This window comes from Callionymus lyra, chromosome 10, assembly GCF_982586985.1.
Source record: "Callionymus lyra chromosome 10, fCalLyr1.hap1.1, whole genome shotgun sequence".
NCBI lineage: Eukaryota > Metazoa > Chordata > Actinopteri > Syngnathiformes > Callionymidae > Callionymus > Callionymus lyra.
This window is the reverse complement of record NC_141827.1, coordinates 2,293,032-2,319,832: the sequence shown is the minus strand read 5'-3', so window position 1 is coordinate 2,319,832 and position 26,801 is coordinate 2,293,032. Positions and strand designations below refer to the sequence as shown.

Below are 26,801 nucleotides of genomic sequence, written 5' to 3'. Positions count from 1 at the left end.
TGTTTAAATAGAAATCTGTATTTACATCAATATCAACATGGACAGAAAACTCTGTAATATACATGTGAAACGACAGCTTATCATACCTTCAATTCATCAAATAAAAAGTTTAAATGACTCCGGTGCTACTCGTGCTGGAGGAACACAGGGTTTAAAAAATAGAAGCCGATCTCCCCGAACGTCACGACATCCGAGTTGCTTCGTCACAACCTTTAAAAAAAAAAAGTGTCCGAGGACGAGACGTGAACTCATCGTGGGCAGCAGGGACTGAAAAACTATACAAAGACGTGGAAAAATATCTTTGGATTGCGCGTCTGGAAAAATTCAGCGAGTCGATACAGTCAAAGGAAAGGAGGGGGTTGATGAGGAGGTCAGAGGTCGCTGCTGGTGTCCTCGTCTTTATACTGCGGCGAGACACGAGCAGCTCTCGTAGAAAAGTGTCTCGCGGGAACACGACGGCGGACGAACCAGAAGAAAACCTGCATTATTTAAGTACAAACTCCAGATAAAAATACAACCTTTGTGCAATTTAAAAGCTCGTCTGATATAATTTGTAGATTATTTACAATTCATATTCACAGCGGACACTTGAGACATCTAATACTGCAGTACCGTTTCTAACCAACAGGGCTGACGACGTTATTGCTCAGATCAGCTGTGTGCTTATAGATCCTTGTCACGTGAAGGCATCGCTCGACTAGTAAGGCTGGAAGGACGTCGGGAAATATTGCATCAATCTTGAGTCCGAACAGAAGCCTCGTGGTAAAGTGCAGCGTTTGTACCTCGGTCCTGCTCAACACTGCCCCCTGCAGGCGGCGACGCTTCCGTTGGTCAACGTTGACTTGTGTGTGTCTGTGTGTAAGTGTGTGTGTGTGTGTGTGTGTCTAGGCACAGCCATGTGTTTGGGAAGCAGAACATTCAGGCTCCACGTCGGGCTCAAGGGTCCTCAGCAGTACTTCTGTGGACAGAGAGGCGTTTAGATCGAGATTCGATCTGTGAACATTCACTTCATTCTTTTCTTTTTTTAAACACAAATAGGAAAACAAAAAAAAAAAAAAAAGGATTTTTTATGCATCAGGTTTTAAGACTTAAACACAGACAACATTCTGATACGGTAGTTAAGTCTGCGGAAAAAAGCTCTCGTTAATGTTTCATTGTTAAAGTAAAATTTTAAAACTTTCGAGTCTTTGTTGTTTTTTGGCAAATAAAAAAAACACAGCAACGGTTTCAGTCGTAACCCTGGTTCTAAGACTGTGGGCAAGGAGTAGCCCTTGGTCAATTATGTTTGATTTTCCTTTTTCTTCCTTGTGCCCCATTGGTATGTAATAGACAATCAATAAAGTGTATTAGAGATTATCATTTTTTTAAGATATAATATTACATTAGATTAGATTATTTCCCAAGTGGGTACAAAACTGATGGTAGCCCTTGATGTCCTTGGAGTAGCTCGGAATTGCTAAAAAGTTGATGACTCTTGACCTAGAGGCTGTTGCTATGTGGGAGCTAATCCATAGATGTAGAGGGCAGAGCATGCATGACGTAGAGCTGTCGTGTAAAACAAAGAAAGAAAGTCCATCGTAACAGTAATTAACATTATTCAGGAGCAGATTCTGAATCAAAATTAACTGATTTTAAAACTGGCCTCGATTATACTCAAGACCTACAGTATGTAAATTTAATTAAGAAACTATAGTATAACATTGGAATTGTGGATAAAATAAATCTTATAATCAAGCAGAAGTTAAACATCATTTTTAACACGCATTGGATTCTTTGAGTGTTTTTTCTGGGAGCAAAAAAATATATAATAGGAAAAACAATTCAATGGCTGTATTTTTGTCCTTTGAACTGCTACACATGTCCAAGAGAAACACTCTTTAGTCAAAATGAAAGACTTCCTCCACTGATGGACTTCAGACCCACCTGATCCGGTCCCATCGGCATCCGGCCCATGCCCATGGAGTTCATACCCATCTGACCCTGCATCTGCGTCTGCATCTGGCCCTGCATCTGTCCAGGACCCGGCCCGTTGACCGGCCCGGCTCGGCCCATCTGGTTGTTCATCATCATGGATCCGAACTGGGCCTGGTTGCCCTGCTGGGGGAACTGGTGTTGGGCGTAGGGGCTGCGAGGACAGAACGTGGATTCAAACACTGAGCGTCAAGAAACTGAGGTCCAGACTCGTGAGCCACACACCTGCTCCGTGGCATGCCTCCCTGTGGCCACGCCTTCATGTCTCCAGACTGGTACATGGGTCCCGCCTGAGGGTTTCCTTGCATCCCCGGCATCATGCTGCTCTTCATGGGACCACCCATCCTCGCTCCCATCATACTCGCCTGTTGGGTACTTCCCTGGGGCATGAACGAGGGATCCCCCTGCTGGCTCATCCCTGCAATTACAACAGGTGATGAGCTCCTGAAAGAGTCCGCACACAGACGCCTCTGTGGCCCTGAACTCACCATAGCTCGCTCCATAGTTACCTCCGTAGTTGTACCCTTGTGGCCCCTGCTGGCTCATAGGCGGACCTGCCATCGCCGGTTCCATCCCACCCGGAGCGGTGACGTTAGGAGGCGGACTGAAACCTGCCGCCGCCCCCTGAGCCTGTTGCTGCTGCTGCTGCTGCTGCTGCTGCTGCATGAGCATCATCATCCGCTGACGCCGCATCTGCATGGTCATCATCTCCCTGCTGCGCTGAGCCATCATCTGGGCGTTCAGGAAGCCGGGCTGCAGACACATGGATGAGATAAAGATTTAGATTCTACAGTTTTTAGAAACGTGAATTACATTTTCAACAAATAATGTTGAATAGTTTATTTAAAAGGACAAAAGACATCAATTCTGTTGTATTTTGTTCTTATTTGTCATCCTGGCGACGACTGAGGACGAGAGGATACAGTGAGTCCAGCAGCTTTTAAAGCTGATGTTTGGACATATTTTGGTTTGAAAACAAATGAAAGCAGTTACGACTGAGGACGAGAGGATACAGTGAGTCCAGCAGCTTTCAAAGCTGATGTTTGGACATATTTTGGTTTGAAAACAAATGAAAGCAGTTACGACTGAGGACGAGAGGATACAGTGAGTCCAGCAGCTTTCAAAGCTGATGTTAGGACATATTTTGGTTTGAAAACAAATGAAAGCAGTTACGACTGAGGACGAGAGGATACAGTGAGTCCAGCAGCTTTCAAAGCTGATGTTTGGACATATTTTGGTTTGAAAACAAATGAAAGTAGTTACGACTGAGGACGAGAGGATACAGTGAGTCCAGCAGCTTTCAAAGCTGATGTTTGGACATATTTTGGTTTGAAAAATGAAAGTAGTTACGACTGAGGACGAGAGGATACAGTGAGTCCAGCAGCTTTTAAAGCTGATGTTTGGACATATTTTGGTTTGAAAACAAATGAAAGCGGCTACGACTGAGGACGAGAGGATACAGTGAGTCCAGCAGCTTTTAAAGCTGATGTTTGGACATATTTTGGTTTGAAAACAAATGAAAGTAGTTACGACTGAGGACGAGAGGATACATTGAGTCCTGCAGCTTTTAAAGCTGATGTTTGGACATATTTTGGTTTGAAAACAAATGAAAGTAGTTACGACTGAGGACGAGAGGATACATTGAGTCCTGCAGCTTTTAAAGCTGATGTTTGGACATATTTTGGTTTGAAAACAAATGAAAGTAGTTACGACTGAGGACGAGAGGATACAGCGAGTCTAGCAGCTTTTAAAAGCTGATGTTTGGACATATTTTGGTTTGAAAACAAATGAAAGTAGTTACGACTGAGGAAGCGGGTCAAGCGATTCTAGGATATTTTTCGAGGGTAGCGAGTGTAGGAGCCCGCGGTAGAAATAGGATGGTACCCAGGCTACAACATCAGTCAAGTACTGCACAATACTACAAATATATACTTGTTAATACAGTATGCCTATATATCGTATTGTTGACTTCGTATCATATCAACACATTCTTGACCGAAGACACCCATAATAAATGCAGTCGAGAAAAACAAACATGCGACTCACCTGACCACTCATCCCAGAAGGTTGCATTCCGGGTTGCATTCCGGGTTGCATGCCAGGCTGCATGCCAGGCTGCATGCCAGGCTGCATGCCAGGCTGCATGCCGGGACGCATGGCAGGATTTGCTCCAGGAGCACCTTCCATTTTCATTCCTTGTCGTGTTTGGTTCATGAACTGAGGGCGACAGTGGAGACAGAAGATCAACACCTGCAGGTCCCTCTAGAAGAGCCGTCGACTCACCTGCTGGCCCTGGAGTCGCTGCTGCAGCTGCAGGCGCAGAGGTTTGGTGGCGCTCATCATGCGGGGCCTCATCATGTTGGCGCGAGGGTTGCCCATGGACCCCATGCCGCTGAAGCCTCCGGTCTGACCCATGGGGCTCATCATGGGGTTCATCCCTTGAGCGGGCTGACTCGGCATGCTGCCGCCCGTGTAGCCGTGCTGCAGGCCCATGGAAGGAGGCCCCGGGTAACCTTGACTGTAGATGGGTTTCTGCTCAATGCCCATGGTTGAATCTGGACCTGGGAAGTGCTCCGAGGACGAGAGAGGGTCCTGCAGGTCTATTCCTGGGCTCTGAAGGTGAGAGTGTGATGAACATCAAAGCCGACACACCTGAGCAGAGACTACACACCTGTCCTATGATGTCGGCGATGCCGAGAGCTTTGTCGATCTCCTGCAGAGCGTTGACGTCGGTGGTGTTGAGCAGAGAGTCCAGCTGGTCCAGAAGCGCCCGCTCCTCACTTGGCCCTTCGCTACTCGCCAGCGGCCCTAGAAGCTCCTCAAGTGGAAGCCCGAACGACTCCCTGAAGTTCATAGAACAGATTAACCCGTGTTTCATAAATGATGGAAACCATGGTGACTGTGGTCGGTCTTACCTGCTTGTGTTTCCTGGCGGTCGATCCAGTCCCATAGAAGAGTCGGACCAGGAGGGGGACCGAGGTGGAGGTCCACCAAAAGGGCTCATATTTCCTTCATTGGTACCTGGACGACAGATCAAACAATTAAGACGTTATTATTATTATTATCAAGGTAAAAAATACAAGTCATGCGTTACTGCAACAACTAACATAAGACAAATAATCAGTTTTACTTTAATCTCTAAAAAACATTCGGTTCCAGGATTACTTGAAGGACTGTCAACACAATCAAGAATCCATTATTATAATTTCTTGTTAAATACATTTGAGGTACAAGAAACTCTTTAAAGTTTGAAAGGGTTTAATTAAATTTGTAAATCTGTGGACAAAGAAAAACAAGACATTAGAATCAACATGATATATATATATATATATATATATATATATATATACACACTGTTTATATTTAGAATCTTAAGACATTTTTATTTGTGTTCTCCCCTGATTTTCAGAGACTCCTGTGTTTGTCTTATGTGTCTTTTAAAGTATTTTAGCTGTGTATTGTTTTTTCAAGCGCTTTGTGACCCTGGTCTAGAAAGATCTTTACTAATAACTATTACTTACTTACTAACTACTTACTACAGAAAAGTAATCGACAGCTGTTATTGGTTGGCTGGGCGGCAAAGCATTACGGGAGCCGTTCAGCTCACCCTTACTGAGAGGGATGACATCTCATGTGCATCTTGAAGTTGCAAAGTCATGTTTTGAAATCATGTTCATGTGAAACCTTGAACCAGGACAGACTTCATGGCGTCAAACGCTCACCCATATCCATGAGCTGCTGCTGCAGCATCGACCGGTTGTTTCCAGGCACACTGTTGGAGCGGTTGATCATCTGTCCTCCCATCGGACCAGAGCGCATCCCAGGATGGCCCGGTCCACCCATCGGGGTGGAGTTTGGTCTCTGCATCCCCCACTCGCCTGCCCCGGCCATGGGAGGTCGGAGCGGCATTCCCATCCCTCGGCCCATTCCTCCTGTCGGAGACACCAGTCGCTCAATAAACCAGGACGGACAGTTGGTCAACCATGTTGAAAATAAGTTAGTGCTCGAGTTACTTGTTGGAGTTCCTCTCGGTGAACAGACGCCCTTGCCTGGGAAGCCGTTGGACATCATTCCGGGTCGTATGGGAGTGTCCATGATCTCCTGTTTGACGAGTGTCGGACAAGGTACGTTCCTTCGACCGGCGATTCCGCCGCCGACCGCCACCTCGAGACTCCCCATCTTGGTCTCGATGGACATGGTTCTCTGATAAGCGGCTCTCTGGACTGAAGGCATGTGGTCTCTCTCTGCATCTGAAACCGTTTTTACACATCGTTCAACACTTTTATCTACAGAACCCTTATTGTTATTTAAATGATTCTGCTTTAAAACACAATAATGGGCAAAACCTTGTTTGTTTTTGCAAAAAACAATTACTTTTATTTTTATTGTAATCCAAGTCTACAGACTTCCTTCACTTTCAAAACACTTGATAAACATTTCACTTATAAAAAGATCAAATTAATCTTATAAAGATGATGTGGGAACATGACTGCTTAAGACCTTGGCTCCCGGGTGATGCAGGATGGAACGTAAATGTAAAACTGCGTCACATGTATTCATTGAAATTTAAGAAAATACATTTAATTTTTATTTAACGACACAAGCATCAAGGATATAAATGTTAAAAATCTTTCAGGTACTGATTTTATGTAGGAGTTTCCAGAAATGTGAATTTAGTTCTTGGTGTAAATCAATTAGAAAAAATAGGTTACATTTATAATTATATTTAACATTAAAAGTTACTGATAAAATGTGTGAAAACATTTGTGGTATTGTCTTCGATGAAGCTGCCACAGAAGAAAAATTACCGTGTAAACTGTCGGGAATATTTCCTGCTTTACTTCCTCCTTCCTTGCCTGCTCGGGCGTCGGGGTCCGGGTAGAAGCAGGAGTTGTGACCCGGAACTCCCAGGATCTTCTCCAGAGTCTCGGTCTGAAACACAACAGTATTAGAAGAAGCACGTTTGAGTGTGCGTCGTCGTGTGCGTCGTCGTGTGCGTCGTCGTGTGCGTCGTCGTGTGCGTCGTCGTGTGCGTCGTCGTGTGCGTCGTCGTGTATGTCGTCGTGTATGTCGTCGTGTGCGTCGTCGTGTGCGTCGTCGTGTGCGTCGTCGTGTGCGTCGTCGTGTGCGTCGTCGTGTGCGTCGTCGTGTGCGTCGTCGTGTGCGTCGTCGTGTGCGTCGTCGTGTGCGTCGTCGTGTATGTTGTCATGTATGTTGTCGTGTGCGTCGTCGTGTATGTTGTCGTGTATGTTGTCGTGTGCGTCGTCGTGTATGTTGTCGTGTGCGTCGTCGTGTATGTTGTCGTGTGCGTCGTCGTGTATGTTGTCGTGTGTGTTGTCGTGTGTGTTGTCGTGTGCGTCACCTCGTCCGACGGCTCCAGCTTGATCTTCCCCTCCACCGAGTGCGACTCGGAGCTGGAGATCCCGGGCCCCTGGGCGGCCCTGCTCTCCAGATCCTCCAGCTTTGGTTTGATGTCTCCGCCGTCTTTAGAGTCGTCCTTGTTGAGGAGGTAGTGAAGAATGGCGTGAGGCTTCTCTTTTTTAGGGCTGTGCTGCTCCTGCTTGGAGTCGGATCCACGGCCCCCCGGGACAGAAGCCGCCGCCTCTTGTCCGCCGGACTCCGAGCTGCTCTTGCCGGTGGCTTCAGCCGTGATGCGAGCCACCTCGTCCGGAGTGTTCCCGTTCTGCAGGAGCTTGTGCAGGATCTTGTGCTTCTCCTGCAGGGACTGACTGCTGAAGTGCCCTCCAGCACCACTAGAGGACACCGCAGAGTGACCAGTGGAGGAGGAGACCCCGGTCGAGGAGGATGGGCTGGTGACCCCCACAGAACCGTCTTTGGGGTCAGGGGTCGAGCCGGAGTTTGGCGTGTGAGTCGATGGCGGCATCTCGTCCGTGAGGAGCTGCAAGAGCTTCTTGTGGGACTTGTTGTCTGGCACCCGTCTGTTGGACTCCGGTCCGGCCGGGCCGGTCTCTCGGCTGGCCTGGCTGTCCGGCCGGTCAGGGGGTCCCTCGCCGGTGGGGGTGTGAGGGTGAAGCTGAGGTTCACCCGCCAGAGGGCCTCCGGGGCTCTTGGAGTCGCAGAGAGCCGAGAGCCCGGGCTTCCCGGGTCCTCCGGTCATCTGGTTGGTGGAGTTGATGCTGGGCGAGCTCTCGGGTTTGTGCATGGAGGGCGAGGTGAGGGGCGAGGGGTTCCCCACTCCTTCACTGATGGCCTGAAGAGCGTTCAGAGAGCTGCTGGAGAAGCTAGCAGAACCTCCTCCACCAGAGCCCTGGTTGCCTGGATGACTGGAGCTCATCGGAGAGTTCAGACCTGAGAGACAAACAATCGTCAGCAGCTTGAAATAAAGTCTACAAATCATCTTAAAACCCTCTTGTTTTCCCCGTCTTTGAACTCAGCACGAGTTTTAATGTCTTTAACTGGTTTTATTATATTATCTTAGTGTCATTAACTCTTTTTAGTCTGTGCTAATATTCAAGTGCTACTGTATAGGGACAAACACAGGGTCTAAAAAACTTAAATGGCCTCTATAACTCTGAGATTTTCTTTTGTGTTTTTTTCTCATCATTTCTGGTCTTTGGTGCTTCAACATCCATTAAATATGATACAAAACATCATTTTCTCTTCTTCTCGTCTCCTTATTCACTCTCCCATCCCTTCTCAAGAAAACCCATCTAAGGTTCTGAGGCTTGAGTTTCTGGTTCAGATCAGTCACGTATAAGAACTGAAGTCAAAGAATGTTTGTCATTTAGAGTTTCTTCTTAACAGCGGGATCAGAGGAAAATAAAAAACACTTCTCTTCCATTTCAAAACATAAAAGTTAGATAAAGAGTATCACTGGCATCCAAGGTCATCGTAGACGCCTCTCTGGGTTTTTAAGAGCGTCAAACTAAATCACACACGAGACCAAAATCTCTAGTCAAGGTCGCAGGGCGACAACATGTATATGAAACAGGAAGTTTGATTGTGATATTTTATTGTATCTATCTCTGTGTTTGTTCGTGTTTAAGATGAAGTGTTTGTGACGCACCTCCAGGAGAAAAAGGGCTCATCTTGGGACTTCCTCGAACCCGGGGTGAACCTAATACGTTGTGTGGAGGTCCGTTGATGCCTGGACTGGCTAGTGGAGGGCTGGTCATTCCCATCCCATAACCTCCGGCGCCTCCTGGTCCACCTGCATGGTAGGGGCTCATCTGCTGCTGGTGCTGCTGCTGGTGCTGCTGCTGGTGCTGATGTTGCTGCTGATGTTGTTGCTGCTGCTGCTGCTGCTGCTGCTGCTGCTGCTGCTGCTGCATGTTGTGATGCATCTGGTTCATAGAGTTCATGGGATGCATGGAGTTCATCTGTCCCATCTGGTGCATGTTGCTCATCTGACTCATGGCGTTCATGCGGTTTCCTCCGGCGAACTGCGACCCTCCTCTCTGAGGGAGGCTCCCCTGCTCGGCCATGTTGTTGTAGCCCATGTTCATGCCGCCCCCCGCGTTTATCTGCTGACCTTGGTTGTTCATGTTCATGGATTGCGGCCTCATGCCACCGGCCTGGTTGCCCCTGTAGCCGTTCTGCTCCCTGGAAACGACGCGTACCGTCAGCCAACAGGAAACACTTGATCTTGACGATATAAAATACCTTTGAAGAAAGTGTGTGGAGAGAAACGAGTGAGGCTCGTTGGTGTTGGGGTTCCTGCAGAGGTCACTCCTGGTCTGGGCCGTGACGAGGGTTCCGTCGGAGAGAGAGAAGCGATAGAGCGGCGTCTCCGCGTGGCCGTTATGAAAAGCTGCAGAAAAGAAAAGTTTATTACAGGAATATATTTAAAAACCTACTTCTGTGGAGAACTTTTTTAAATTATAACTACATCTTTTTCCATTTAGATGTTCATTTAATTTAAATAATCTGTAATGATGTCATTCATAACTTGTGCATCTACAATAAAATGCTACTATAAAAAAACTGTTTTGTATTTTGTAATTAATAAGCTCTAGAATTGAGTCAGGAGATCAGAAAAGATGATTAATTTCCGAGTAGTCATCAGAAGAAACCGTAGAACGTAGAACCTTCCATGATACGAACAGTTTTGCTTTAAGTGAGCTCCACTATTTCTGCAGCGGACCAGGAGAGGAAAAATCAAAACCTACCGTCTTGATAGTGACGTTTGTACGACCAGGGCTGCCCTTCGCTTCGCTGCAGAAACATCTGCATGCAGCGTCTCACCAGGTCCTCCCAGCCAGGACGCATGGTGGTGTGAGGAGAACTCTGCTGCTCGATTTCAATCAGTTTCCCTGGGAACAAAGACATCATTTTGGTTTGTGCTTCCACTCAATGTTCTGACCCAAAGATGAAAGTCTACCTGAGAGCTCGTGGCGGGTGCTGAACCTCTCGGTTCTCTCCACGGCGGTGATGCGTCGGGCCACACAGATCATGCAGGACTGCAGGTCTGGGACACGAAACGAGTTATGAAAACATGCCCTTCAAGGCTGAGAATTCATCAACATGTCATAAGAAGAAATGAAGACACCATGTCATGATACATGTGGGCCACTAGATGGCGCTCTACTTTACAATCTCAGGCTTTGAAGAAGCATCATCTTCAAACTAAAATGATTTTTTTTCTGTTTTAATTCGCTCTCCATCGCTCGTCAAAAGCCCCAATGAAAAGAAAGAGAGATGCTTCGTGGGCCTTGTTCCTGGAACACTTGGTCATCATCATCATCATCACTTGAAGGTCACCGAGCAGATATGAACAAGATATGAAACAAATGCTTCTACCTTCTCCCTCCTCCATGATGGCCCGGGGCTGCGTGAGGGCGAAACACTGCATGGTCTCGTAGCGCTGAGCGCGCGGACGCTCGTCTGGTAACCCGTGACTTTGGCCATGAAAGTTGACCAACATGCGGCAGTTGAAGGTGTGACTCTTCTGTCGCGGCGCCTCCGCCCCCCACTGAGCTCCGTTGGCTGCTGCGCCAGAGAAACCACGTCAAGATTTCCCTTCATTTTGGCCTGAAAAACAAAGATCTCACCACTGGATTTGGGCAGATTCTTGTGGAACTCCTCCCGGTCCTCGTCGTGGATGATGTTGTACACGCTGGTGTTGATCAGCTCCTCCTGCTTGAACTGCAGATACTGCGTCACGTTGTCCGACACGAAGACGATGCTGCCGTCGCGGTTCACCACAAACAAAAAACCATCCAAGGCCTGAAAGATTTGGATCAAGCGTCGTTTATGAACTCCTTTAGCGTCTCAAAATAAAAACAAACAAGTTCCTGAAGAACATGTTCATGAGCCGACCTGCAGGAGCAGAGGTCCCAGATGGTCTTTGTCAATGACCCCTTGACCGGTGGACGACACGTCCGCCTTTTGGACATCATCAGCACTGCAGGAACTCTTCCCTGAAGTCATAAAACAATGGGTTGGGAATGTACCTCTTACTTCATCACAAAGTGAAACAACGAATCATCATCTTATTATCCATAATTATAAAGTTAAACTTTGAAATTCTGTGACTTCTTGACCAAACGATGTTTGAGTTTCCATGTGACCAACGATCCCTCGACAGCAGTGGGTCAGAGACGGAAACTTTTTGTAAAAGAATGAACATTAAAAATAAGGAAAACCCAACAAGAGCCTTTTTCTCATTAATAAACAAATGTACATGCATTATGTATTATGTATTAAAGTTTTCCTCGCATTCTTGTGACCAGAATCCATTTTAACATTCATAAATGTGTTTGTGTGTATTTTATGTCAACACATCGGAAACATGTCTTATAGAGGTAGTTGCTGGAAAGGGGTTCAAGGATTTATTATCAAGGGGGTTTCCGCCAAATTGCAAATGTGATGTAAATGAAAATAAATTAAAAAGAAAAATAGTAATTTAAACTTGAATTGGAATTTGTTGCCTGTGGAGAAAATAACTACATAGAGACACAATGATGACATGTAAACATTGATAACTTAAAGACATTAAAACACTTTTATAACAATGTGTACAAAAGGACCTCCAACTGACACTTCAGGCAGATTTCAGGTTTGTATCCTCAACACAAAAAGAAAGACTTTTGGTCAATTCTGAACTATTTAAACTATACAGTAAGAAAAACGCCACAGAATGGCCGCCTTGATGCTTAGTCCGGTTTTTCTATTGCTTATTTCGTGTGTCATCTTATTTAATTCTGCACCGACACCACAACAAACAACACTGTCAACAAAAGTTTCTGATTGGATTCTTCTGCGGGTGATGCTGTAGTTCATGTTCAGGCCGCAAGGTGGCAGCACTGCATGCGTTCCCGTCGGCTCGGATGCCTTTCTATTTTTAAAGTCAGCATTTGTCTGTTGCTTTATTAGACACCCCTCAATATAGCGGGGTCATCGCTGGTGCAAAGCTGCGAGGAAGATGCTTCGTCACGTGACGGTGGAGGTCGTGGCGTTTAATCTAAACCTGCGGGCGAGCGAGGTCCAGGTGAGGAAGATAAAAATAAATAACATGCAGAGATTTAAGGGAAAGACTAAGAGAGGCCCTCCTTCATTACCATACGGTTGCCATAGCGACATGACTGCATAACGCAGGGACCGGCAGTAACCAGCTGTGACCCTCTGGGTGGATTCCAACATGATTGCTCTCTTTCTCCTCGTAACCCTCAGACATCGTCTTGAATAAGCAGAAACAGGTGAAAGCAAACATCTCCACGCAGAACCACGTCAGGTGACTGGTGGTGCGGCCCGCGAGGGTCTCGTCTCAGAATCATCAAGTCTCATTAGTCTCCGGAAGAGAAGCAGCCTTTTGGCAGCGACAGATCGACGCTGTCGTCGACAGCCCTGAGCCATGAAGGATCCGTCTCAATTACTGGAGCTCATTTACCAGCAGAGCAGCCTGGCCATGAACCGCCGCTTCATCTGCAGCATCACCTGCTCGCCGCCCTTGTACCGCGAGTGTGTGTGTGTGTGTGTGTGTGTGTGTGTGTGTGAGCGCCACGTCCGGTACCTTGCTCTTTGATTTGTCTGATCTGCCTCACGGTCTCCTTGAGGATGGCACATTTGTCTGGCTTCACGTTGAAGCTGTCGATGTTGGAGAGGTTGGCGGAGATGAGCTCTGCCAGCTCCTCGATGTACTTGCTCTCCTGTTCCCGCCGACGTTTGTCACACCTGCTGGGGCGCCAATAGGATTAGACACGTTACCATGACAACCCAGTCTCCCAGTTCTTAAGGTCCACACAGACGTGGCCGGATATATGGTGTGTGTGTGTGTGTGTGTCGTGATGAGATACTGGCTGTTCATCTTCTTTTTATTTGTTGATGCTTTTGCATCCGTTTTAGTTAAACCCGGAGCAGGACAAATGAAGCTTCAAAGAAGCGTAACTCACCCGAGGCCTGGCGTGTCACAGGTGGAGAGTTTTCGTTTGCGGTCGGAGCCCAGAGGCTCCAGTGAGTTGTCGCTGATGGAACTCATCCTATTCACATGACAGCCCCTGAGAGACACGTCGACACGTCAACAACATACATGTGATCACACATTACAACACTACAAACATTAATTTCTCTTGCTTTAAATCAACCTTTGTGAGACGAATAAATCATGTTTAAAACAGCGGTGGACGATGAAATGAAAGTAAAAGTTGAGACGCTCGGCAAAAAAATAAGAAAAAGCAAGTATTTCTTTAAGTTAAGTTTTTATAAATGATTTTATTTTGATTTTATTTCTGTGATTGTGTGCCTCGTCTACACTACGATCGTTTTCTTATGTCGTCACTTTAATGTTCTCAGCTGCTGCAAACTCATTTACCTTCAGGTACAACTCAAGACCTTGAACCTTAAACCTATAATCCCTAGAATACTGCAATAATGGACCATCAGAGAGAGTATCACACATCGAGAGTGTGGCTATGAACACAGGGAGGCTGTAAATGACGCAACTTCCTATCGAAGGGTGAAGCGAGAATTCCGGTGATTGACGACGGAACACTGTCCAGTTAGTGCAGCCTTGGTCCTGGACGGCAGGGAAACTCATCCACGGCGAGGAGTGACGGATGATGATGTAGTGATCCGGGGCCTCGGGGGAGACGGGTCACTCCGTGTTCAGCCAGAACCGGAGCGTTGGCAGCGGCAACACGCGTTTACACTGCGTGTTCCGAGCCTTCACACTCCACTGGCGTGCTCTGGCATGTAAGGGAGACGATGACTAGCAGCTACTGTCTCAGCAAGACTGGCTCTTTGTCTCGCTGCACGCTTTAAGAACTCTACTTCACAACAGCCTTCTCGCTTCCAGAGGACTTTACTGCCATTTTCCAGATTCCACCCTCCACCGTCCCTCCTGCCTCGCTCCCTCCGTGGATATAAAAGCAGTGAACGCTGACCCGAGTCTGACCCGTTTAGAGTTCACATATGAGGAAACCACAGCAGCCTGTGAGGTCACCGCTCGTTCCTCCTTCCACAAAAATAATAAAAAAGGAGTCTTGGACTTTGTGTCTCTATGCAGGCCTTGAAAAAAAAAAAAGAAAAAGAGGAGGAAACTCATTCCAGAGTGGAAAAGTATGGATCGGACGGCAGCCATTACGCAACCTCGGCTGCACAACTGCAGGCCAGGACATGTTGTTCTGTCACAGCAGAACTACTGCTAGATTATCAGACTTGTTTTTCACTGCAATCTGCGTCGCAGCGTTCTGCTTTAATCAGCGTCCTCTCCTGTCCTCCAGCTCACCTTCGCCGCCGTGGAAGGAAATGACATCACTTCTCAGAAAGCTTTACATCCTGAGACGGAGCAGCGAGCGGCGGCCAAACATCATAGACTGTATCAAAGCTGCCTTTCAATCTGGGATTCATTTGAAATCCTGCTCAGACTTGCACCGACTCTTACATCATTCTACCTGCACTGTGTTCTGTTCAACGCCTCACTGCTCGGAGATCCTTTTAAAAATGGACTGCAGAGTCCAACTGTGGAAGGATTTCTTTTTCCATTTTTGTCTCAACCTGACGACGGTGTAGGAAGGATTTATCGAGTCAAACCTGACGATCGACAACATTGATCTCTCAGATTTATGTCGTTTTTTCTTTGGGAACCAACTGTGATAATTATCAAGACATTTGGATTTTTTGACCCATGTTTCCTTCATACAGAAATTAAAATCCTCTGGCTCCTCTGGAGCAGATCTGTGGGGAACCCTGGTTCCATTCTTGGGGGTCACCATTTGAATTCAAACGAATCTCGATTCATAAACCGATTCAGTGGGTCCTGTGTTTAAAAAGGAACGTTTTGAAAATGAAAAAACTTGGTTTGTATGAGAGGATTCAGGGAGGATATGTTTTTATAAGTTAACGCTGCCAAATTGGTACTCGATAGTTTTAGTCATGGCTTAAATAATGAACGCAAAAATGTTTCAGACACTTAAATAAAAGCTTGTTTAAAAAACAAAAAAAAGAACGAAAAGAATACAGTAATTTGTGGAGAGAGCTGCGAATCACCCGTAATGACTCCATACTTTAAGACAAACATTGATCAGTGACACAAGTGTGTTGGTAGCTGGAGGTGGCTTTTCTTTGAACTCTGACCTTGGTCTCTGTAGTTCCAAGTCAAGCTCCATTCAACGCTGGTCTCTCCTCAGTGTATCATGGTCCACTGAAAGACAAGAATCACAGAGATCAGCCTCACAAACCTCTGCAGCCTCCACGTGACAAAAGCCCGTCCATGACTTCCTGTGATTACAGCCTGAGCTGCTGTAGTTTTTGCTGTTGACAGAGTTGCATGGGAAAAGTGCTTTCTAAAATTGCACAGGAAGCCACAATAGTTTGCATCCTGTTTGCGTCCTCCCTCCGCCTGTTCCACTGCGTCATCACTTCCCTTTCCTGGAAATGTACTAGACTCCTCTGGCCAATTTAAATATTCCGTTTATTCAACTTTTGTCAGCTTTTTGTTCAGCATCATTCCTCAGTAGCATCAGTGACCACAGAAGGTCAAACATATTTGACCCGCATGGAGCTCACCCTGTAATAACCCGGGTTCTGAGGTACAATGCATGTCAAGATAGAGATTATAAATTAATTACCATGCACTGTACAAGTCCTCGTTTATATAAAGATAATTGTATTACCTTCTAACCGCAACATCAACCTTGAGCACAGTACAATTTCAAATGTTGTGGTTTTCTTGCAAAAGGCTATCGATCGCATCAATACTGAAGTCGTGGCTGACACTGAGCTAACGCTGCGGCTGAATAATTTAACGTTGAGGAGATGGAAAAGTGTTCCCTTTCTGTCAGCAAGCCAAGCACGTTTTACTCATTTTCCACCAACATCTGCCCGAACGGCAACAGAAAACACTGGAGAAAATGCATTTCTAGCAGGAGTTAATAAAGTGGTGAGATGAAGAATAGAAAACAGCTAGTTAGAGACTGATTAAAGTGTTGAAGGGAATTAAAAATATCATTGAATGTATAATCCACCTTTGACTGTTGTGTGTGGCAACACAGGAGCTGGTAAAACGGTGTTAACGACACAACTAAAGAATTGTATAATAAAACCACTAATTGGATTTTCCAAGTCTTCTTTTATGAATAACACTGTGAAGCTGTAAAACAAATGCTGCAGTTTTACAAACCAAAAAGCATGTCTGAGATGAAGGAACTGACGGTACAACAAGTTCGTCTCTCGACCCAGAGAAGATGTAAACGATGCCATCAAGACGGACTCTTCGAAACCAATTGAGGGCCAGACCGAGCGTGGGTTGCCACACATTAACTTGTTTGGTTGAAGGAGGTAAAGCCAGGGAAAATGAGTTAAGAATAAAGAGTATGAAACCAATTAAAAGGACAAATCTGAGCGTTTGGCCTGAAAGTATTTTGGTCTGGTGATGCATTTGCAATTGGAAGTAATACGCCTGATTAAGTTATACGGCTTATGTCGCAGTTTTTCTTGACCAGATAAAAATCAAATGAAATGAGGCATGCAGTGTCACTAGCCATTTTTCTAAAGTAAAAAAAATGTTTTTTTCTGTATAAAACCCAGATACAGTGAAGAGTAGGTTCTACTTCATGGTTGAAACACAGAAAGTATACAACAGACAGATTGTCCTACTGTGACCACACTGGTCATGGTTTAAGAGAAAAGGTGCTATATATGGAATAACAAAGTTTCGTACTCATTTACACAAGTGTTTGACAATTGAATCAGATTTTTATTTTAAATGTTGGTAAATATTCAAATGTGTTTACCCAACAACTCGTAAAAAAGCCTAAAGTCTAAAAATAAACTATTAACAAAGTGAAGATTTTGCGAGGAACATAGAAAAGCGTCAACAAAAATTCCAGAGCGAAATAAAATTAACACTTTTGTCGAAGATTCACCTTTTTGTAACAAATGCGTTCAAATGAAATGGCCATGAATTCATACATTATTAATATTTTAAAAATGCATTCATTGAACAAGGCGACGAAAGCTCTTACTTTGAACCACTTGAAGGAATGTCAATATAAATTAATCGTAAACAAAGTTAAATTTGCTTTACTTTAATGCGGCTCGGCTGAAACACTCATGTCTCTGCAGAATAACCGGCAATTTAACTACTTTGTCATGTTTAGGTTGTTTTTCCTGCACATATTCTTCGACGCTTCTTTAGATGCTGAACGACGGCAGCGTAAACATAGATCTACGTCGCCTGGACCGACCCGCGGATCGTTCCGAGCATCCTCATCATCCTCATCATCCCGAATACGAATCTGAACATAGACAATATATATTATAAAACACAACTGAACCCACATATTCTGAGGGATTATATCTTCGCACTGTGTGAGGAATAAACGTCAATTATTTAAACACAGCTGTTTGGCTGGAGTCCAGTCGGCAGCAGTGTCAGTCAGTCGGGACCAGAATAGTGAAGAGGACATTCCTGCACAGTCCAAAATAAAAGGCTGCAACACGAGCTCCCTGAGACAATGACTCGTGGGTCCCACAATAAACACAGACCCACCCAAAAACAAGATCTTCTCGGGGGCACGTAGACACTCTCCACACACACCTCGCATTTCTTAGGGTCTTATCTATTGATCCAACAAACCACAAACACAATCCTGGAGTGACGGACACACACACACCATCTCAGACTCACAGCAGAGCAATAAAGCAACAAAAGGTTTCTGGTCATCGAGGGCCGCAGAGACCAAGTGCAATAAGAGAAACAAGAACGAAACCACTTTCCTCTTTCACAGAAGTTCGAGGACGCGTCGAGACATCCTGTGGGGGTTCATTTAAACTCAGGATTGGATTTTAACATGAACGTAGCACTTCTATCTCAAGGTATAGTTTCATAACTATTTAGCAAAATCTATTTGACAATAACAAGGTGAAGGGCATCTGGACAATTTTGCGTCAAGTCATTTAAAAAACATGTACAAACTCATCGACGTAGCATCTGCTTCTTATGCTTTCATGACATGGTCACAACAAATTCATGAATTCAAACATGAGAAATGCATGAGAAGCAAAACAAACAACATATGCGTCACGTCACTGCAAACATGGACGAGCCGACCGTTGAACCAGTTCTCGCTCTTCTCAGAAGACACTATTGGAATGTCAAGAAGCCACGAGAAGCTACACCAGAAACGACTTGTTCAGATTGAAAGTATAAAGTCCAACAAAATATAGTTTCTCCTTTGTGGAGAAACTATATTTTGTCAAACGTGTACAGCGGTTTAAAGATGGTTTCATAACAAAAAAGGAAGAGAGTAGATTTCTATATAGTTTGATAACAATTGTCTTTTGTTCCGTCAAGTTCAGACTTGAGCGACAAATACAAGTTTATGAAACAAACTTGAAGTGAGCTCAATGACACACGTTTCTTTAAATATCTCGGAGACCTTCTTGAGGTCATCTGTGGTGTAGCATCACACACCCACTTTTGTTGCTAAGATACCAGCATTTTCTCTAAATGACTCACCTGTGTACACCTGGAAGTGTCTACATGGGACACATCCACTCAAACACTAAGAACACACACATGATGGGTAAACTGAAGATACGTTTTAATTCCATCCAAATAGAAACCTCTTTATCGTTGTACATGAAGTACAAAACGCTAACCCTTGCAGTTTTGAGTCCATCTGAACTGGATCCGTGAAGGATGGTCAGATAACACTTTGAGTAAATGAAATGAACCTCTTACCGAGATGAAATACAGGAACATAATCCATGATTAATGAGTTGCCAACGCTGGGTGTCAATTTGATGCCAGTGGGATTTAAAGGTCTACCTGCAAGGGTTGTACTTGAAATTGGGGAAAGCAGAGGCATGCTGGGAAATAGTAATTAAACTAACCATGACATGACGTCTTGAAAGACACTTAATATTAATTTAGAAAAACAAAAGTTTGTGTGGATTGCTTTATCCTGACAAACATTTTAATAGGTTTGGTTTTCCCACTAGTTTAAGGGGAAGGAGAAAAACGTCGTAGAAGTATTTTCCCCTGAAAGATACTCTGACTACCAGTTACACGTATATACAGGTTGCATCGCCAGCATGTCTGCTTCGCCCCATTTTTCTCACACAATCTACAAAGTGGTGGAAATCCAGGGAAAATAAATGAAGGTGGGAACAAAGAGGCGGCGGATTCCAGTGTGTGAGCCACGCATGCATCCAACAGCAATCTATCATTAATGCAAACAAAGGAGCGAAAGAAACAGTTGAGGAGGAACGCGGGCAACAGATCCGCCGTCCAGGTCCGCACGGGTCCAGGTCCGCACAGGTCCAGGTCCGCACGGGTCCAGGTCCGCACGGGTCCAGAAGTCCTTGAAGACGGTTCTGGTTCTTCGACTCGGTTGGTTTACGAATCGATGCGAGGAGATGGAGATGGCGGCCTTGTAGAAACTGGTGGACGGAGCAGACCCGTGACCAAAGCACCGCCATCACACGTTAATATCATGCTAATGAGTTCATCAATCAATGGCCGAACACGCTTTATCTGGGGAAGCAGAGGCTCGTCGCCTGATCCGTCTCCGTGTGGCCCGGTCAGATAACACGGATCCAACGAGCAAATGTGTTTTCACTGAGCAGAGGAAAGAAATCCACAGTTTGAAGGAATTCTTTAATGAACCGTGGACGACCATCATCTAAACATCAGTGAGACGTGGTCGCGCTCGTGATCCACACACAGAGTTTCTTCTTCTGGACACGGTGAGCGATTCTTTGAAAACGTGCCACTCAGGAATAAATGCAGATATTCATTTTCAGACCGCGGCGCTTCCCTCTCCATAACCTCCTTCTCTCCACCCACCGCCGGACCCCGCCTCCTCCACCCTCCCCCTCCGTCCCTGCTGGATCGCTGGAGTAAACACAGGAAGAGAGTGGGCTCTGTTCCACCGCCACGGAGCCCGGGCTGGGCGTTCCTGCGGAGCTGCTGCGCCGGGGTCAAAAGTTTACCCTGGTTTTCATTTCACCTTTCCTCAGCCAATCACAGCGCCCCTCCCGCACCACCTGAACTCTGACCCCGGCAAAGAATTTCACTCAAAAGATGGTCTGACGCCAGTTTCACAACTGCACCCCCTCCCGTCTCCCATTTTCCTCGCCGCTGCTCCGACCGTTCTTTCAACCGGGCCGGCTCATGTGTTGACGGAGTTAAGGTGAAAAAGATTCCAGAAAAGAGGTGCGGGTTGGGTCGGGTGGGGGGGCGACCTGGTGGGGGGGCGACATGAACACCAAGAGTGAGTCCGCTCAAGGTTAGCAACTGTTGCTGAAGAAAAGACTCTCAAAAAGTGCAACACAAGAGAAACAAAATCAGCAACAGTTTCTCTCCGTTCGCAGGAAAACCTTTAAATGAATCCGAGAAACACAATGGTTTCTTCCAACAGACGTACAGTTTGTTTTCATCGCAGCTTGTTCCGCTCCCATCTGCCGGGCGATTAATCCCGTCCTGCTAATCAACTCTCTGGACCTGGAGGCAGCAGACGGAGACGACATACGCCGGACGAGGTGACACCGTTACTCGCCTTATGGCGGTTTGATCGACCGAACATCCACCAGCTCCTCTCAAGTCAAGAACAATCGCAGCAGAAAGATCAACAAAACAGATTGTCGAGTCCTAGACTTCACGAGGCACGAGTGATAAATAAGCCTCGGTCTCGTGACCCAGTAGTGTTTTTTTTCCTTCGGTTCTCGGGTACTGACCATTGCAACGTGAACGTGCTCATCGTACAAGGAGTCTCAGTAGAATACTCTGACTTATGTAGACATTAACAGAGTCAAATGAGTATTTCATGGGATAAACCAGTGGTTTCCAAAGTGCAGGCAACTGGGAGGGAAAAATTAAATTAAATATAGTAGATAATATTTTTAACTGTCCTGATCATAAAAACACAAACTGCCTTGATTTTTATCGTCTAAAGATTTCAATCGTGCCCAAACCATGTCTCGTTGACATTCTCTGTCGACCTTTGCACCCGTTACCAAGTAGCTTGAAGCTAAAGCTTGAGAGCAGGAAACGGACCGATTTCTGACAGGAAGAAGACGATCGACGCAGACAAACCGTGAAAGATTCTGCTGCTGAAAAAGAAGCTTTCAAGGTCATCTAAAATCCTAAAATATAAGATAGCAAACATCAAGTATGGCTTCACAGTAAAGTAGAAAAATGGCCATGATTTCCCAAAAAGCTCAACAAAAAGCAGTTATTGTAAAGTGAATAAAGTATGGAAATATGATTGAAAAGTTGACGTTTCTTTACATACATTTCCCCAGTTTTAGTTTTTAAAGATAATGTTTTGTTAAACCCAAGACATATGTGTCAAGAGGTAAAATTATTGTTCATGAAAGTATTTGTTCAGACTCTACAATACAACAGAATATCGACTGTTATCGTGCAGCCGGGTAACAAACGCCTCAAAGACCAGTACCAGTCCCAGTACCAGGGCCCGGTGGACGGCGAAACAAACCGAACCCATGTTCTCAACATAAGTCGTGACATACGGAATCATGTCAGCTCGAGGGCTGCGACTTTAATCGGAGCGTTTCCTTAACAACGAAGCATAAACACATGACGAGAGGCCAAAAGAAGAGCTAAAGTTTGGAATAACATGCTCCGCTTTACGTCGACGGGGTGAGACCAATTAAGACGTCTAAGTGCAGGAAAAAGAGGGTAAGGATGAATCATGCGACGCATGCCTGGCTGGTTTTGACACGCAGTTGTGAGTCTGAAAATCCTGATGTAGGATTCTCTGGGTTTTTGTGCTGCACAAGCTGATCTTTTAAAACGAAGGTAGCAATAAAATCTTAATTACACTCCTGGAAAATTCAAATTGCTGGCTGCAAGCAGTGAATAAATCACGTCTAAGTCACAAGGAATTTCTGCCAATTTCAACACAGGGAGGCTGCATGACTTCAAGCTTTGTGTTGCTGTGACGGTACTTTGTCTCGCACTGACTGCGTCGACACGAGCGTCAAACGTTCAAAACATACATTCATTAGAACCAGAAGAAGGAGAGTTATTGTTGGACATTGAACTTGGCGTTAAAACAAATGATTGTCAACCATCACATGTTCAGGTTCGATCGAAGAAAATGACTTCGATCGAACCCAACTTCTTGGTGATCGCCGCATGTTGGGGTGAAAGGTCACCGTTGACGCATGACGTCATTGTGAAACGGTGAAGGTTTGAAGGTGTGCTTTGTTCAAAACAAGCATCGTGAAGAGAGGAGAAATGAAAATGATCTGAGTTGCAGTTGAGAAGTTCACGCTTTATGGCTTGTTATTTTCTCTACTTTCCTCGACTCTCTTTACCCAGACAAACGGACAGAAGAAAGCATCTGGTAGCAGTTATCTCACAAACCAAACTTTTTTTCCACCCTTGCCGTCGCTCCCCAAAAGCAATTCTTATAAAAAAAAGGAGGGGGGGGGGCTAAACAAAACACAAACATGGTCTTGCTAACATTTTACAATGGTAACAAAACTAGGCCGGGGAGCTACACTCCCACTGGCTTGTTCAGGTGAACCCCTTTTACGAGCATTCTTCAGCTGGGGGAGCGAAAGTTAAAGGGGGAGTTGAAGTTAAAGAGGAAGGGCAAGTAGGGGAGGAGGGGGGGGACAAAGCTCTTGGCACCCCCTTCCCCAATAAACTCTTGCCTCCATCCAATCAAGGACGACTACAGAGACTCGACTGTTCCAAACCCTGGCTGGTTATAAACTAGAATTGGGTGCAATGATTGCTTCAGGCTGCCCGTTTGGCTTTCAGAAGTGTGTGCATGGCTCACATATGGCCCGGCCTCACACTTGGGTATTACCTCGGAGGAAGAAAGGAACCGAGAGCATGAATGAAGACGTCGCTTCAAACACGAGAACCGGAGCGACTTCGACGTTGGAGCGCTCGCCGTGCGCCTCATACTCTCACTGGTTTGGGCAAACAACCTGTAAATATTTCAGCAGTGGAAACACGCCTGTCTCGTTGAGTCCTCTATATTTAGCTATGAAAAGGACGGAGAAAAAACCCAACCAACCTGTTACACGTATGACTCGAGCGAGAGAGACACAATTCTCTACGACAAAACCCTCACAAATGAGTGCGGAACACGGTGGTGTTATTGTTTCTTAACGCGAGACAGAAACAGCACAACAACACCACAGTGTCACGTTTCAATGAAGTGAAACAATCAGGTTTTACTTTCAGCTCGGGGAGGCATCAAAACTCTGGCTCGTCCGCACAACATTCATCTCAAATAGAACACGCAGCGCGTGAAAGATCAACACTCACTTGAAACCAAACACACAACGCGACTCTGGAAAGGCACTCGGACTAATGTTGAAGGAATGTTGACTCTTCTGTCAGCAGCCGCGCAAAAATGCAGCCTGACGGAGACGATCCAAGCCAAAACCCAAAGAGATTCTTAGCGTCTCCATTGTTGCGTGACTCATTTCTCAAATTAAACCTGGTTCCTAAAGTCATATCTTCATAAAGTTCTATCATTGAAACTCGTGATTAAACGGGTTCAACCACCTTCGAGATACCGTCAAGTACATTCCAATCAGAACCATCACCGTCAAAATGATCACACCAGTCGACACGAGAAGACGGGTCTCATGAGAAAAAGTTATAAGTTAATGAATTATCAAGAGCACAGGGGCCGACAGACAAAGAGCGAAAGCAAAGCATCTGCAGTCAAAGAATCCCCCCAAAGATTGATTCATTGTTAACACAGGCTGACACCCTGTGTGAGGGAGAAAGAAAGTAGGAGATAAAGGGATGCAGAATGGGGGGACAAGGGCCTCAATTTGCCAAGGATATGAGCCCAAGTAGTCCGTTGGACAGATTCCCACAGTGGTCAACCCGTTGGTTTTCAGAGAAATTCCTCATACATGAACCAGAGTAATGACATTCCAGCGCTCGAAATGAAACTCTGACGCCGTCAGTTCCACCGAAACAACACGACGCTCCGAGATTACTAAACAAGTTCACTTCCTGTTTACATAGTTGTAAGTATTTATCCAAGTTAGCAGCAGCATTTATGGATGAGGTGACACAGGTAAGCTTCTTCGAACGCAGTTATACTCGTTCAAAACACACAAGTAAACAGATAACACCGTGAAGATACTTCCAGTTCGAGCCCCGTTTGGACACGACAGTCTAAAGCATAAGAACACACGAGATTTCTCAGATAAGAAAAGTTAAATCCTCTTTTGAACAAAAACTAGAGGTAAAGTTCCTCTGTGCGAGTCAGTAAAGATGGTGACAACACATCGATCCACGTCCCTCGACAACTTAACTCACCTTCCTATTGTTCCCCCACACAGGAGCGACCCCCAAACACGTCCTTTGACCACCTAAAACCTCAAGAGCTCAGCATTCACCCTCCGAAGACAAAGCAAACATGGACTTTACCTGAACCCGTGAACGATCGGGGAGGAGAAAAAAAAATCCCTGCACCAAAACATATCCATCTGTCTCTGTCACCGCGACTGTCTGCCTGTCTCCGATACACACTTGTGCTCAGTGTGTTTGATTTATCAGCAGTGAAGAGCCACATTCATCACAGTGTGAGGGAACATCTCATCCACCATCACCATCACGTGTAATCTCACCAGAGCCATCAAATGAAGACCAGATGCTGTTGGTTCTCCAGCAGATCAACACCAAGACGTGCACTTCAAGTTTGGTGCTTGTGGGTGAAATGGTGAACAAAGATGATTGACAGGTTCACATACAGTCAATTAAAAAGTTAAAAAAAAGGTTCTTATCCGAAACTATTCTGACTGAATCCAGCACTGAATAATCAACGTATTTTGTATTATTGACAAACACAACGAAATGACAAACACACGAGTAGAAAAAATGGTTGTAAATATAGTTTTTGATTCATCATCCGTCATAATAATAGTAACAAATCCACAAAGTAAATAAAGTGCAGAATAAAAGTCGTTGATAAAAGTGATCATTTCAGGCTCAGCGTGTGTTCCACGACGAGATCTGTTAAGTGTATAAATAGCTGGTGAGGAACAGAAGGAACATGATGGTAGAAACACAGGTGAGATGTTAGAAAACACAACAAATGATCCATCATGGCTCGAGTCTCGATCCTCGCTCAGGAACCACAGGCTCGGAAACGACAGACTTCTCGCGACCAAACCTCGCGCTCACGCCACGAAACCCGTCAAATAAACACGCATTCGTGACCGAACCTTCCACGCGGGGCGAGCAACGTACCGGCTTCGACGCTGTCGTGAGTGGGTCCGTGTGTTCTCGCCTCACAAACTCTCCGCCATCTTCAGCAGGACCGTGTTTGTTTAAATGGGAAACACTCCCCGAGCGGAGCTCCAGCTTGTAGCAGGCGCGACCTGCATTGTGGGTAATGCAGTTTGCAGTCGAATCAACTTCCGCGTCGAACGATTGGTGTATTTCGCAAATGAACTACACGAAGAAAATACCCATAAATGACAAGGGCAGTGATCGCTGATATTATTAGTGGAGATTTAAAAATGTATTTATAGACATCGAGCACTTGATACAAACGTTTCGTAATATTAATTATTATTAATTTGTCTATCTTTTAACTCATTCTGTTGGGTTCAATTAAATACTGTTTTACAATTGGATGTGTAAACACAATTTGCTGAAATAAAATAATCTAATTTTAATTGAGTAATAATGTAAATGTATCATTAGAGTGTAACACTTCTGTCATTATATAAAGACACACATCCTGGTGACAGATTTGACAAATTAAACACCAACTAAACGTCAACAAATCCATTTTGCCGTTCGCTCTGTTTGTATATCTGGGAGCGAGAGACGCAATTACATTCCAAAGAGAGCCAAAGAAGGGGGCCCTGTGGTCCTCTGTTTGTGCCCCCATCCCCCCACAAAACATGGAAAACTGACCTACCCCCTTAGTGAGTGTGAGACACTTAATTCCACACCCCCACCTCCCCATTCAGCCTGCGACTTTAAAGAGCAGAGATAAGAGTTTGAAAGAACAGGAGATAACCCCATAATCATTATTGTATTCAGACTGCTTTACCGGCAACTATTCTTTGCATCAACTCTGACAATCTCCCTGATTATTAAACATTATACCTGATAAACAAATTGTAAACATGTGCTTCAGATGTACGTATTGAAATACACTTTATTTTCCACCAAGAAACAGTGTTTATTGTCCTTTTTTACACAGAGATTGATGTTTTGACGTTTAGGTTTGTTAAATAAATAAATAATAATAAAACGTCTGTTTGTCAAAACAAGACAAGATAATCCATATGAATCTTCAGGCTTCTTTGACGACCACAAACGTGATTTGAATGTATTGACGTGAGGTTCGAGGTTCTGACAAGATCACAAACATGAAAACGCCTTTGACCTCTCGGGTCTCGACCAG

General features: G+C 45.2%; 1 protein-coding gene across 7 annotated transcripts; it reads right to left on the bottom strand.

Annotated features, from left to right (window-relative positions):
- On the bottom strand, positions 1 to 25,724 carry LOC148069876 (nuclear receptor coactivator 3-like). 7 transcript variants are annotated; one of them, XM_087800273.1, is made up of 23 exons: positions 25,631 to 25,724; positions 15,505 to 15,571; positions 13,323 to 13,427; positions 12,944 to 13,107; positions 11,251 to 11,351; positions 10,983 to 11,157; positions 10,732 to 10,920; positions 10,313 to 10,399; positions 10,101 to 10,244; positions 9,595 to 9,742; positions 8,999 to 9,534; positions 7,334 to 8,280; positions 6,780 to 6,903; positions 5,985 to 6,221; positions 5,694 to 5,903; positions 4,887 to 4,992; positions 4,643 to 4,814; positions 4,255 to 4,584; positions 4,018 to 4,188; positions 2,460 to 2,724; positions 2,197 to 2,389; positions 1,924 to 2,125; positions 1 to 958 (listed from the first exon to the last, which is right to left on the bottom strand). In XM_087800273.1, exons 2-23 carry the CDS (start codon positions 15,534 to 15,536, stop codon positions 947 to 949), a joined length of 4,650 nt encoding a protein of 1,549 aa, XP_087656399.1. In that variant the 5' UTR covers positions 15,537 to 15,571; positions 25,631 to 25,724; the 3' UTR covers positions 1 to 946. The 7 variants fall into 7 exon arrangements, with proteins under 7 accessions (XP_087656399.1, XP_087656404.1, XP_087656401.1 ...); XM_087800278.1 differs by having other exon boundaries at positions 2,481 to 2,724; XM_087800275.1 differs by having other exon boundaries at positions 5,694 to 5,900.
- Positions 25,725 to 26,801: the final 1,077 nt, after the last annotated feature.

What these genes read in the sequence shown, in the direction of transcription:
- LOC148069876 (XM_087800273.1), bottom strand. Translation starts at nt 15,536, where the DNA reads ATGGAGCTTGACTTGGAACTACAGAGACCAAG. An exon ending in CAAACGTCACTATCAAGACG is followed by an intron (nt 9,743 to 10,100) that starts GTAGGTTTTGAT and finishes TCTTTTCTGCAG; the next exon opens with CTTTTCATAACGGCCACGCG. An exon ending in TAACTATGGAGCGAGCTATG is followed by an intron (nt 2,390 to 2,459) that starts GTGAGTTCAGGG and finishes TTGTAATTGCAG; the next exon opens with GGATGAGCCAGCAGGGGGAT.